The sequence below is a fragment of the Echiichthys vipera genome (genome assembly GCF_963691815.1).
Source record: "Echiichthys vipera genome assembly, chromosome: 16".
Lineage (NCBI taxonomy): Eukaryota > Metazoa > Chordata > Actinopteri > Perciformes > Trachinidae > Echiichthys > Echiichthys vipera.
The window spans coordinates 7,371,226-7,385,408 of NC_139841.1; the positions used below are offsets into that span (position 1 = coordinate 7,371,226).

A 14,183-nucleotide genomic window follows, 5' to 3' on the forward strand; every position below is an offset into this window, starting at 1 on the left:
TTATTTGCTTATTTGAAACAAGCTGCAGGTGCAGTCAGACCTGCTGGTAGCACTGTCTCAGTGTGAAGCCAAAGGCTCTGAGGCCTGTCGAGTGACGAGCCAGCTTCAAGATCCTGAAGATTCGCATCAGGCGCATGATCCTCAGCACCTGGCCCACCTATAGAAAAGAGAAAAACAAAGAACAACCAATGGGTGAGATAAATAAATCTCATCTCACCATAACCTCTCCCATCGGCCCCTTGTACCTTTCCGACACGTCCCACCGTCTCGATGTCCCCTGAGTGCAGATGCATGTCCTCGTCCTCGAAGCGCTCCAGGATCATCTGCAGGTAGTGCGGCAGGATGGCGACCAGGTCGGCAGTGTTCAGCATGCTCCGTCCAAAAGACTTGAGGCAGGGGGTGGACACCAGGCGCAGCAGGTACTCCAGGGTGAAGAAGGTGATGCAGAACGACTCCAGGTACTCGCCATAGAATCTACCGCTGAGCTGGCCTGACGCCGTCTGCAAGAGAAAATAATAGTAAATAATTTTTAAAAGATATACTTGATGAATTCCATATTAGTTGATTGTAAGAGGGACTGGTTGGAGAAAACTTTTCTCCATAGGTTTGGGTTCAAAGACACTGATATAATACAATACACACTTATTAACAATATAAATAGCCTGCTCACTTGTTTGGCAATGGCAGTGACATTAAAGGACCATTTCGGCTTATTAATTAAAAGCTATGTAAACAGTATTTAATACATACAGAGATGCATATAAATATTCATACACATGCAAGCATGACAATTTCTCGACCACAAATAGTGCCCAGTTTCTGAGCACACAGAATATTATGATGTTAAAGTCAAAAGAGTATTGTGTGTGATCACTCTTAGTAATGAGCTCAAATCCCACTCGCTTTCTTGCCCTTCCCGCACACACTCAAAGTGAAGCACACACCTTGTACTGCATCTCCTCCACGGTGTTGAGCGTCATGGCGACCAGCGAGACCAGCACAAAGATGGAGGAGGCGACGGCCATGAGCTTGGCAGTGAATGAGGAAAACGGCTTTTCCATCAGGTTCCAGATATTCTTTCGGGCCGGCCCGAAGGCCAAGCCGTCAAACAACTCCTCGTTCTCCTCCATCTCCATCTGGGCGACACAGGAGCGAAACACAGCACAGTCACAGCACAGAAACAGGAGAGGCATTCTTTTTCATGGCAATAAATAAATAAATACATACAACTATAACTACATAAGCGGTTGAAGATGAATGAATGAATGAACTATAACTACAGCCAGTCATGGAAAATATCTAACTATATATAACTAACTAAGTGTATATAACTAATAACTGCTGTATATATACATAAAAAAATAATACAGTTTGTAAAAACATATGTATTTAAAGTGTAACTCCAGTGACATGGAGCCCACAGTCTTTTTCGGCATGCATATACATCACATCACATCTCATCACATTTTTTGTTGATCACCTATTAACAGAGAAATCCAGAGCAGTCGCTAACAGCTAACACTGAGTAGCTCGGGGCGGAGCCCTGAACCATCAAAAACCACTAATACTGCTCAGAATAACACCAAACCTCTGCAGTAGCATGAGAAGTCCCTACACATACAACGAAGCACCAACAATGTAGCTAGTGAACAATACATGAGTTAAAGGTTTATAAAGAAAAAAAAACATTAAAATCTCTTAAATGATGACAGGGCAAAAAAAAAAAATCACAAACTTGATGTCAAGGACATAACATGGAAGAAACTGGTACAACAAAACTGCATCAGAATTTGACCTCAGTGATGGAAACATCTGTCCAAATCTGTGCCAAGAAAAAGCTTATTCTCCACTCTCCATCTGTCAAGACAGCGCAGCAGAGCCGTGATTTATAATGTAGGTCAAGCAGACTCAGAGTCAGCCAGCAGATTAGGCTACTAACACAATCTCACAGGTACAAATACAAAAAACAATGAATTTTTTTTTTTTTTTTAAATATGGACGGGAAAAGTTATAATGAGAGCATAAAAAATACTAATTCATTACATACATAGCAGTGTGCACTTTTGGGGGCGCTCATGCTGCAGCCTTTAGCCACTGTTAGCCATACCAGCTGATAACAACGCATTATGCAGTATTTTGTATAAGCAACACAGCAACATGTTCACGGACAGTTTTAATGAGACACGAATAAGACAGATGTGAGAATAAACAGTGTATTTCTACAGCTTTAACTACTGTTGATGCTGGGTGCAGCCATGTTGGATTGTGTGGCCGGGGTTCTGAGAGCTCTGCGACCAGGACCCTGTTCTGACCCGGCAGTAACATGCGGTCGGAGCGATCCGAACACAAGTGGACAGCTCTGACTACAGGTGAAAAGGATATCAGAAATTCCAACTTCCAAGTTGAATTGGAACAGCGCATCATTTTTAGCTTTAAGCTGTCAGCATCGAGGCCTACTTGCTTTCTAAAAATCACTTAATGACTTCATCAAACCTCGACACAGGAATTAGAGCCAAACGTCACAGTATGATACAGATGTGTGTGCAGTGAACCATTCTACAGCTTACTGACATAAATAAGACAGATAGGTCCTCAGTCAACTGGCTCATTTCTTTTTGGTGAATTCAAAATATGAAACTTGTGTAAGTTTCCTTCTTTCCTTTTTGACACATATGTACGCTGACTACAACACAGAGAAAATAATGGCTATTTGTTTTTTCATGTTGTGCTACCATGCTTCGATGATGATGGCAAGAAAAGCAGGCATGCCGGTATCTTCCCCCTCATGCATTAATAATAACCTAATTTTATGCATGGTTCACAATGATTAAGATATAGAAAAATAGAAATGTATGGCTAAAATAGTATATTATCAATACTTTAGCTTTTCGTTGTTGTATAAGGACACCTAAAGAAGCTAGATCAGGCCTTTTAGAGGGCACTATCACTGTCATGACAGACAAAGACTAACTCAGCATATCACGATGATCCATTGAACTGTGATGAATATTAGCAATTAGCCTCCATTCCATTCAACTCTGAACCTTTTTCATCCAACCGAGTCTCATAGTTTGTCACGGTTTCACTCGCTGGCACAGTTTAAAGTTGTGAACCAAACCTTAAACTGAACACTCTTCCTCATGTGCCCCTTATCTGTCTACTCTCAGGTCATCAAAATGACTGGAACAATGTGTTACTGACAAAGCTTGTGTTTCATTTCACTTTCAGAACATTGTTGAACTGAACCCTGCTTCGTGTCACTTTCTTCTCCGAGAGATCATAACTGCTTTCAGACTCTACTCATACAGAAGCATGTAAATGACAAACTAGGATATGAACTACAGAACAACATGGATCTTTGTTTTTGGCCAAAGAGTCATGTTCTGTTATTACTCTGAGCACCATGAGTCAGAACTAATTACAATATATTTCTCAGTTTTTCCCTGATGGTTTAAAAAAGTCATTCAATTTGTCGCTAGGAAGATCTAAAAAGTTGCTAAATCTAGCAAGAAAGTCAGCAAGTTGGCAACACTGTACTTTATAAAGTAAACAACTGGTTGATGGGAATGTCAATGTTAATTTTTATTTTTTGTAATTGTAACCCAGTGATTGCCTACGATGAAAAATCAGTAACCCAAAGTATTTATACTCTATTCATTGAGGCGACGTGAATATTTATACCACACCATCCATACCATCTGTATTTATTCTATTGGAGGAGCAGCTCACAAATTGTCATGGAATACCAACAGTCGATGACTCCACCAACTGATTGGCACTCCTTTAAGTTGAGTGGAGGAACTCACCAGACTGTTGGCCCTGTTTGCACATGATTGTTCCCCCTTGTTCTATGGTCTAGCTCAGGGGTCAGAAACCTAGGGCACGTGGTAGCTTAACCAATGGCACACCATAGCAACAAGTGCGCAAGACATTTTTGGGGAAATTATATAGCACTCGCTCATCTGCATGCCAAATTACCTTTTTCACAGCCATAAGTTGGTGCATTTCCTGTATAAAGCTCCCGGAGTGGTCTTGGTTGACATTGGTATGGCACAATGATGTACAAAAAACTGTAAAAATGGCATCTAATGTCAAAAAGGTCTCTGACCCCTGGTCTTCCACCTGATCAACAATGCCACCCCTTGAGGTTTTAACTGACAAATGTGAACATAGACAGCGTTTCAGTGATCTTCTGCAAATCTCCAGAGTTACAGGTACACGCTCCTCTACGTCCCGTACAAAAATATAGATCACACACTGAGCAACCCACCTCTGCTATGAGCTCTTTCTGTATTTTCAGTTGTTCATTCAGCTCGTCCTGCCTCTCTTCAAAGGAGATGCGGCAGCAGCGTTGGCTGTTTTTGATTCTCACGCCCCAGTAGTTTATCTCCTCCAGGAAGTTGCGCGGACAGAGCTCGTCTTTGATGCACAACACTCCGGTTCTGATGGAGAGGATAGAGACAGGAGAACGGGGTCCAGAATTATTCCAAGCGGCCATTTAAATCAGAGGGATTCTCCCTGTGTGTATGTGGACCTGCAGATACAAGCACCTTTCCTCTATTTTATTTTACCTGTAGAAGTTGAAGATGTTGTGGAAGATTTTAGGGTCCCGGTCGAAGAAGAACTCGTTGCTCTGGACGATGTAGTCGTCACACAGGTCCAACTTCCTGCTGTGGTCTGTGTACGTGGCTAACTGGCCGATCCGCGTCTTTGGATACCTGGCAGCCAACCTGTAGGGCAAGCGGTACACCTGGAGAAGAGGGGGAAAAGGAGTTTATATAGCAACGAGAAAGAATGAACCATTGAACCATTTTAAGAATGAAGCTGGAACACAATAGAAGGCTTTTAAAATGGTTATCAAGAGTGGGAAATGTGTCTAATAACTGTCGGTCATTAACCAGCTCAAACTACAGAATTACTTTCAAACAAATACAATTCAAAGTCTAATTTACATCCTTGTGAGCAGGACTGCAACTCGTTAAATGTTTATGCTAAATCTCATTATCTACGTATGTGAACAGTCTACAAAATGTTGAAAAGGGCAAGAGAAATGACAACACATGAACATTTTTCAGAGATCACATGACTTGATTTGTCCAATCCCCCCAAAAAGTATTGCATTTACAATGGCATAGAAGTGAGAAAAGTAGTAAATCTTCACCTTTCAGAGGCTACAACAAGACAACTTTTGATATGTTTCCTTGAAATTACAAAAGGAAACAATAAAAAGAAAACAAACTACTGCTGTAACAGGTATTACCACCAGGTGGTAGACTATTTAAAAAATACAGCAGCTATTTCTTTCTTTGCCTGTAGGAGGAAAATCCAAAATCATGTCTCACTGTTTTTTATAGCATCACATAACTCGTTAAAACCAAACACATCAGAAAAATGAGCACTTGAACAAACATTTGCCAGATCAGAGTGACCTAAAATGTTAAAAAGGATGAAGTAAATATTTGACCTGTTCTTCACAAGCTGCATATCTCCTAAACATTCGGACACTAAAACGCCAGTTTTCACACAACTCAATTCAGGACAAACTCTCATGAGATCTGGCAACACAGATAAGCTAACGTCAACTACCATTTGTGAACACTGTAGCTAACCAATTTTCATAATGCTCAACATGACTGTTAGCGTTGTAAATATCTATGTTAGAAAAAAGATAAAACATTAAGCATGTTCACAACACTTCCAAATGAGGCCACGCCCACTTAGGAGACAGGAAGTGCATACCATTTAGTTCCGTTGGCGCAGGTTGTAGCATGCTATCTTTAAGAAAAAAGAATCTTTGCTACAGTTATTCACATCTGCAGGCCTAAAGCGCAATCGCTGTTACCGTTCCTCCAACGTTGATGTTGAGAGAGAAGTGTTTGGTTGGAGACAGCAGCAGGCGGGAGGGAGACACCGGGAGTCGATCTTCCTCCTCCTCATTTTCATACTCGGCGTAAAGGTCATAGATGTCTCGGCCCAGATCCTTCAAAAATAAGGCAAACACTTTATGTTGGGGAATTCAGCAGTAAATCATTCAGAGCATTATTATTACCGTAATATTGGATCTGAGATCATTTACCTTTGATTCAAACGTAATAATAATTCGATCATTGTCAACATCATCCTTACGGTAGTCTTTTAAGTATTTATTATTAAATATATAGGATAGGGATACTCAACGTGCTTTGCTTGGGGGCCACTTTGTTCGATGACAGGTGACCAGGGCCCAGCTCCTATACAACTTGAAATGGTGGTCAATGTTAGCAACCTTGCATACAGCAATTGTTGTCTGGCAAATTAAACAGTGGTTTCAGATTGGTATGAAAGGGCAAAATAAAGGCAAATTCATTCGTCCATTTTTAATTGTACTGACTGTTTTCAATCTTTCAACTCATGCAGTCCTCACTCATCTTTGTCAAGAGACAAATCCAGTCACAGCAGCACGTACGTACGCAAGTACGCAGGGGCGTTTCTCCGATTTAAGGGGATTCAGGGCTTAGCCTGGACCTCTGTAAGCGGTTCTTGGAGTCCCCTGGCATAAACAAGCTATGTCTTGAGGGTGTTCATGCACTCCGACACCTTAGCCACATTCAAAGTACTTATTTCCCCTTTGTAAATGGGAAAATGGTCAGTGGGCCACTCAGCCCCCTGCAGGCCAAATCACTTTGGTGGATTTCGTTATGCAAATAATATAATGATCTTTCATTTTCAATTTCAATGCCATTGTATTTATAGTGCCGAATCATAACAGGCGTTATCTCAGGACACTTCACAGAGTAGGTATAGACCACACTCTATGACTTATTAATGATTTACATAGACCCAACCATTGTGGGAGGACGAACATCTGTCTTGACCGGTTGGGGAGAAAGAAAAGGAGAGAGAAAGAGAGAAAAGACGGACAGATGGACAGAGAGGGACAAAGACAGACACAAAGACAGAGAGACAGACACACTTCCAGAGATGCAAGGAACCAAAAAGTAACTATAGAGATAGCTAACGCAATGTGAATATGACTTACAAGTTATGGCAGTTAATTCAGCAGAACAGCAAGAAACAGCTAGAGTGACAGAACATGGCACTTTCCCAAGATAACAGCACATATCTAACATTAAAGATTCATTGTTGGCATCAAAGAATATCAAATCAATAATAATATATATATAATAATATAATAATAATACTTTCAGAACAGCAAGAAACAGAGTGACAGAACATGGCACTTTCCCAAGATAACAGCACATATCTAACATTAAAGATTCATTGTTGGCATCACAGAATATCAAATCAATAATACTTTCCAGTACCTTGTGATATCGCACACAAGTTGAAATCATTACAGCTCTCTGCATACTGAGTAAACTTTGTTTAGTTCTCATCAGAGGGACTACTTTCCCACTCAATATTATAATCCCTGAGCATTAATATTTCCCTCCTTTCATCCAGAGCGAGATCAATGCTTTCACAGTTTTTATCCAGGGATCATGGAATACATCAAATATAAATGAATGAAAGTGTCTGACCTGCATGGAGCTCCATGGCTTAACAAAGGTGTTGATAACGTCCACATAGTCGTCCGGTTCTTTGATGGTTTGAGTCCGGCTTCCGTGCTTGTAGCTGGGGAACAAACTCCTGCTACGGGCTCTGATGTGGGTCAACATGGTCGCTGCTCGACGTGTAAAATCAGTTAACCCCGCTCGAGAGACATTCTGGCATCTCTAACACACACTACCTTGCAAACACACAGCTGGCATCTTGCACAAAACCTTTCACTCACACACACAAGATGACAGTACAAATGAGTAAACATGCATGCCAGGATGGGTTCGTTTCACGCCAATTCAGAAAGAAATCACATCAGCATACCAACAGCTGACCCACGCACACACAGACACAGTGATGAGGTAGGAAGTGACTCTCGTCCTCTTATGCAGCCGACTGAGATGATCTGGGTGCTTAAAGTTTTAAATACCGTTATCCTCTTTTATCCATCTCGTGATCTCTCCCTCTCCTCCCACTCAGCATATTCCATCTCATAACTTTACACACTGTATTTTGCATATAACACAATGGTCATCTAAAGACTGGGTTATTTGGGTTACTTTCATTTTGTCAGTGTCAAAAGATGTTGAAAGTAGTAGTAACAGACTGTAGCAGAAGTTCCTTTATATTTTATGTAACTTAGACGTACACATCTGACATCTGTCTTATTCCAAGTGTGTGTTTGGCATTTTTTTTCCCCCCACTGATGATTAAGGCAGTCAGATAGGTGGAGAATAATCCTTGGTGCAATTAAACAGGGATAATGAACGGATGGAGCCGGACTCGTTCTAAAAGGACTTATCCACGCTCCCCTCGTCTCAACCCACTTCACAAACACGCCTCCTCTGTGATGTGGCCATGGTGCGTCAGGAGTGGAGATTTTTTCTTTTCTGGCAGAGATTAAACTGTGTGCTGGATGCAAAATGGAGGTAGAGGGCTCAGCTGTATTTACTACATGAGTTTGATAATTGACAGACAGCCTTTACTTTCATGTCCATCTACCTCTACCTGCCTCGGTGAGCAGGTTAAACAGCAGGGTGGATCTTGTTTGCAGTTTAATTTTTTCCTCAGACCACTGACTCGTCGTCGCTACCCCTTGATCCTCAAACACACTTGGCTTAAGAGACCCCTAAACTTCTCAGATGGTTGAATTTCTGTAACTGTTCAAATTATCCAAAAGGTCCATGAAATTAACACTAATCCATTACGCATCTCTCAACGCTCCAAAGTGATGTGACTTTGGAGTGGACCTGATCCCTAGGTTGGGTACCACTGCTGAAAGAACCCAACAATATAAATGTTGGTTAAAGTATATAAACGCAGACCAAAGTAGCTCCATGTTGACTGGCTACAACAGCAAAATGCTATTTACAGATTAATGTATCAGTATGAATGATCGAACCATGTCAAATATATATAATACTGTATCAGCCACAAACGCCTTTTTTGCAAAGAAAGCATTTTAAGTTAGCATTTGGCTGACAATACTAGGGATGAACCGATCTGACTTTCAGTCCCTATACCAATTCCTGGGCTTTGGGTATCATCAGATTTGAGGACTGATCTGATACCAGTGTTTAATTAGCTGTATGCCTCACTGTGCATCAGACTCTACTGAAACGTTGGTTTCCTAACTTTGTAAGACAAAATGCAACACATACCTCGACATATATTTACTGATCATTATTATTGTCAAACCTATCACTGTACTCTGTAACTGTAACTGTGCCTTTTCATTGGAACCAAGTGGCTTAAGGGACCATGAAAAACAGACTAAAATACACAGTATGTAGACAGCCCTGTCCATGTGGTGTATCCTCACATACACTTGCATGTATGATAGAAAAGACATGAAACCAGGTTTTGAACAATGTTGTGGATTAGGTTTTAATTCAAGTGATCAAATCAGTTTCTTCACAGATACAGAGCTTTAAAGTTGTAATAGTATTCCCCCTCACTGTACAAGGCTAGAAAAAGTCCACATCAACAGCACACAAACATACAAAATAGTTTTACCAAATTCAGTTGTATTGTTTTTTTTCTCCTTTTTTCAGCTTTTTCTTTCTTGTTAAATACATCTGAACTCTAACCCTGGTACGATGCCCAACCATAGCAAAAAAAACTGATCAAGTCAAATTTATACAATCTTATTTACATGAGGAACATTTGATCAAAGTGCATTGAAGAGAGTCCTGATTGACGGTCATGTCCTTGAGGGACGATGGGTAAATATATACAATGTTTACAAATGCTGTAACCATGGTAATCCTTATGCAGATCCAATAATAATATTATTAATAATAATAATAATAATAATAATAATAAACACAGGCTGAAAAACGCTTGTAAGAATGCACTCGAGTAGTACCATTGTAAAGTAAAACAAAGAAATAAAAATCAGCAAATAAAAGAAACTTACATTTTAGTTATAACTGCCCAAAACATGATCGTACCTAGATATTCTCACATCTGAGCCGGTTGGACCCCTCTCCACTGGGAATATGATCAAAAAGTAGTCGCACGCTGTCTTTAACACGTGTAATGTCGGATACTGACAACTCAGATCCAGTTTTAAATCCTGTCCAGCAGAGTTGATCTGTTCGGCGAGAGAAGCACCGTGTCCTCCTGTCAGTTTTTTCCACTTCAGTTTGAAGAGAGAAATCCCCAAACGAGTGGATCAAATAGTGGAAATTCACTGAGTTTCTCTCGCGTTGTGAAAAGATGGCGGGCGACTTCTTTAAGCGGTTCGGGTGAAAAAGACTGGACGCTGGCGCCCGAAAATAATACGGACCAAAAGAAAAATAGAAAAAGAATCCTTAACACTTTGGACGCACTGAGTGAAACAGTTATGGACACATAATTCATTGTATTATTCACATAATAAATAACATTTCCTCAAGTCATCCTCTCCACAGATAATGACATAATGCACTTCAGAAGGCATGTGGTCGTACTGTAAGGGCTGCTGCTGCTTCTACGGACAACCAGCGGCATGGGAACGAGGCAGCGCCATGTAACGCTGTGGGTTGCCATAAAAAAAAAAAATCAAGACGATCATGATAAATCGTCCTCTGTGCTCACTATGGAAATCTGGAGACAGAGAGAGGGAGGGGAAGGAGAGAAAGAATTGGCTTCATCAAATGTGTGCGTTTTGTGCTGGAGCTGGGTTAAAGTGCAATTCTGGCGTAAAATCATCCCATGGTCTTTTTCGTCACTTGTACACATCAAATAAGCCAGCGAGACAGTTTTTTTTGGTTTTCATGTATGAACTATCAACAGAGAAATCTGGTAGAGTCGCTGACAGCCTGACGTTGCTAACACTGATTAGCTCGGGGCAGTACGGTGAAGGCAAAAAGGCTTTTTTAACCACTAATGCTGCTCAAAATAACAGCAAACCTCTGCAGTAGCATGAGAAGAGTCCTTAGACATAAAACGAAAACGACTCTCCAGAATATCTCTGTTTTTTTCGTGTATAAACTACTAACAGTTTCGATGGCTTATCCGATGTGTGCAAGTGCTGAAAAAGACGTTGGGATGATTTTATGCTGGAATTTCACTTAAAGACAGGAAGCACGGGCAAACAAGTAGCCTGGCTCTGTCCAAAGTGAAAACACAGCTACCAACGCCTCTTAAGTTCATTATTCATCATATGGCATCTTGTCAGTTGGATTTGCAAATAAAAAGGAATTGTAATTTGCTGCAGCTCTGAGGGTGACAGCGAGGTGTGTGTCCATGTTTTGGCTCTTGCCGGGGTTAGGTTAATCTCTTTAATCTATGTACAGAGAGATGTGTGCTGTGCACTGCCCACAATGCACTAAGGATTACTAAAGGCCACAAGGTCAGGGTGAGTGAAGAGGTGATTAACATGTTTGTCTATGATACATCTATATGATTTTACAGTTTAGTCTGGTTTAAGGGATATACAGTGCGGGGCTCACGCGAACGGATGTCAGACTTCTTTCGCTATCTCTGCTGTCGGTTTTCCCTGGGGGACGTCTCGCTAGGGCTTAGTGCAGCCAAAGACGATTGTGATTGGTTTGAAGAAATACAAACAAGCCAGAGCTTTTTTCCCGGCTATACCAGATTGATAACTTGTTTAGCCAGAACATACTGCAGTGCTGGAGTATGGTCTGGCAATGTGTGGCTAAAGAGAGCTAAAAAAGACTTCAGGGCTCTGAGGTTCTATGCACAGCACATTGTGTGTTCAAGTTAACATTATCCACTGATAATGAATTCACTGGGAGACGAGTGTGTGTGTGAGTCTTATCCATGATGCCCTATGCTCGGAGGTTGTTTACTCACCGCAGGGTAGGTGTGACCCACGTTGGCGCCGTGCCGGGTGATGTCGATGTTTAGGTCTTCTTCTGTGGTCTTCAGGTAGACCGGGTTGTCAAAGTTCATGCTCTTCTGGTTCTTCAGCTGCCAGTTTCTCCACATCAGGTAGCCACCCGCTGCCGCCATCGCAAGCAACACTGTGCAGAGGGACAAATGGACGCAAACAGTTAGTTTACCCATAATTCAGTACTAGGGCTGATTGGCTGAGCTCTCACAATTGTATTAAGGATAATTTGAGTGTGTGGTCTTTGATAAATCTTTATTATATACGGTTGGTGCCCTCAAATTACAAATAACTTCCTCAAATTTGTATCCTTAATCTAGTAGTTTGTATCTCCACCCGTACCCCCTCACACTCTTCATTCAGACTTACTCTGAAAATGTTTTCACACAGCTGGCCATCAGACTCTTTAAGAGTGTGACTGAGTTTATTTTTACTTACAGACAGGAAGTATGGCCCAGGCAGCAGCAGACCCTCGGGCTGTGGAGTTCACCTGGATCGACGTGCTCACGTTGGCTTCTGAAAGACAAAACCAACCACGGGTCGACACTTTAAACCCAACACACTTTCAGGACATCTTCAGTTTGATAAAGTACACTTCTTTAAACATGTTAGTCAAGTGACACAGACATATTCTGAGACAGGCCTGAGAGGCATGGAGGCCTGGGAGTGGAGTTCAGATGGTCAGAAAGGATAGTGTGTATGCTTGAGCATTAGCCCTACAGTGCTGATTCAAAATGCTTTAAGGGATGGACCGTCTCCATTGAGGGATACTGGGAAAATAGTCCCAATGACTGAATGACTGACTGAATCCACTTTGAACAGTTGAGACTGAATGTTAGAAAAGATGGGAAACGATTTAGGGTACAAACAATTGTTTCATTTTGAGAAAATCCAAATAATTATAAATTTGATATCCTGCTATGTTGAATTCATGCATTTGACAGTTTAGCTCCAAATGTAACTCTAAAGCTTTGTGGAAATCGTTTTATTTTTTCCCTTGGGTCAACATCATCCAGTCTCTGGGTCTTCATGCAGAAGGCTGGAGTGTTTTGGTGTCAGCGAGGAGTGAGTGACATGACTGGCAAACAGCTCGCCTGAAAGCAGTGGCGAAGACTTCTCGACAAAGACAAAAGACAGGGTTTGTTAACTCCTGTTCTTTCTGCCAGTCAGTTGGCCCTGTTACCAAATGGCTTGGTGATGTAATCAACATGCCTTTCAGCCACAAAATGAGAGAGGAAGCAGCTGGCCAAACTCCAACAATATCAACAACACTTTGCATATACTAATACAGGGCTGTATTTTGAGATTCCATGGAAGAAAAAAAGTGAAAAAGAACCCATGCAATTCTGCAGGACTTTTCTGACACCTGATGTAGTCATACATCATTTGTGTTCCTCAGAAAGCTCAGATCACAGAGTAGGACTTAGCAAGTCTCAGACTCATTTTCTTTTGCATCATTTCCTGCTTCACTTTTCATACAATTGTTTCCTGAAGATGTCTAGAGGATTTGTGTTACAATCTCTGCGCTGTATTTTCAATTGCCCGTATTGGGAAACTTCCGTGTTCCTGCCACTAGGTGCTGCTCCTGGGCTGCGTCTGCAGATAAACATCAAGTGCAGAGTTTGGTACTGAAGTGTGGTTTAATATCCAGATAACCATCACTAGCTCATTCTACAATAACATGAAGATAACAAACACCTTGTGCCGATGCAGCAAAAGAAGTCTACAGCGACACGTGCAGTTAGGAGGAGTGAACGCACAACTTTTAGCAGTATTATCACTTAAACACTAAATGGAGGGTCAAACTAACTGAATAAAAGTCATGAGAACAAGTGCTATAATCAGACAGAAGAACTCATCAGCAAATGATCTGTGCTCCTTGTGTCGCTCATTAGGGTCCATGTTTATATCTGGATAAATATATCTCATTCACCAACGGCATTTTTCATAGGATTAGGACTAAGATAATGAGCAAACACTACATTCTAGTTTACCAATCACATTTTAAACCATTTGAGTCTGAAATATTTACAGGTCTAAACTCTGGCTATATCCACACAGCTCAAGTCAAGTCAGAAATCTGAGTCCAGACGGACACAAAAGCATATACTGTACAAAGTCTATGCCCAAACTAAAGCAAATACTATAAACAAATTAAATCATAAATGAGAAAATGCTAGCCACTGTCCTGATCAAATTCTGCTCTCACACCAGTGGCACAACTGGCAGGTGTGACAAGAAAAAGACCTGAAATGGACTGGATTTACTGTGTAGAAGAAATGGAACGTGAATTGTGATTAAATCG

The 14,183-nt window shown here is 41.2% G+C and overlaps 2 protein-coding genes across 3 annotated transcripts in view; both read right to left on the reverse strand.

Annotated features, from left to right (window-relative positions):
- The window catches only part of kcnv2a (potassium channel, subfamily V, member 2a), a gene marked incomplete at both ends in the record, with an annotated part of 11,596 nt that extends 3,938 nt beyond the window's left edge, over positions 1-7,658 (reverse strand). Inside the window, 7 exons of the mRNA XM_083930104.1 lie at positions 41-157; positions 246-500; positions 945-1,136; positions 4,271-4,442; positions 4,572-4,750; positions 5,843-5,980; positions 7,521-7,658. Of these exons, the coding sequence (XP_083786230.1) occupies positions 41-157; positions 246-500; positions 945-1,136; positions 4,271-4,442; positions 4,572-4,750; positions 5,843-5,980; positions 7,521-7,658 (1,191 nt within the window). The remainder of the gene's footprint in view (positions 1-40; positions 158-245; positions 501-944; positions 1,137-4,270; positions 4,443-4,571; positions 4,751-5,842; positions 5,981-7,520) is intronic.
- Positions 7,659-9,424: 1,766 nt separating this feature from the next.
- Positions 9,425-14,183, reverse strand: part of vldlr (very low density lipoprotein receptor) — a 56,415-nt gene continuing 51,656 nt past the window's right edge. For both annotated transcript variants that reach the window (XM_083930180.1, XM_083930179.1), the window contains 3 exons: positions 12,317-12,394; positions 11,842-12,011; positions 9,425-10,629 (listed from right to left, as the gene is read on the reverse strand). In XM_083930180.1, coding sequence (XP_083786306.1) covers positions 10,594-10,629; positions 11,842-12,011; positions 12,317-12,394 — 284 coding nt within the window. In that variant the 3' untranslated portion in view covers positions 9,425-10,593. The remainder of the gene's footprint in view (positions 10,630-11,841; positions 12,012-12,316; positions 12,395-14,183) is intronic.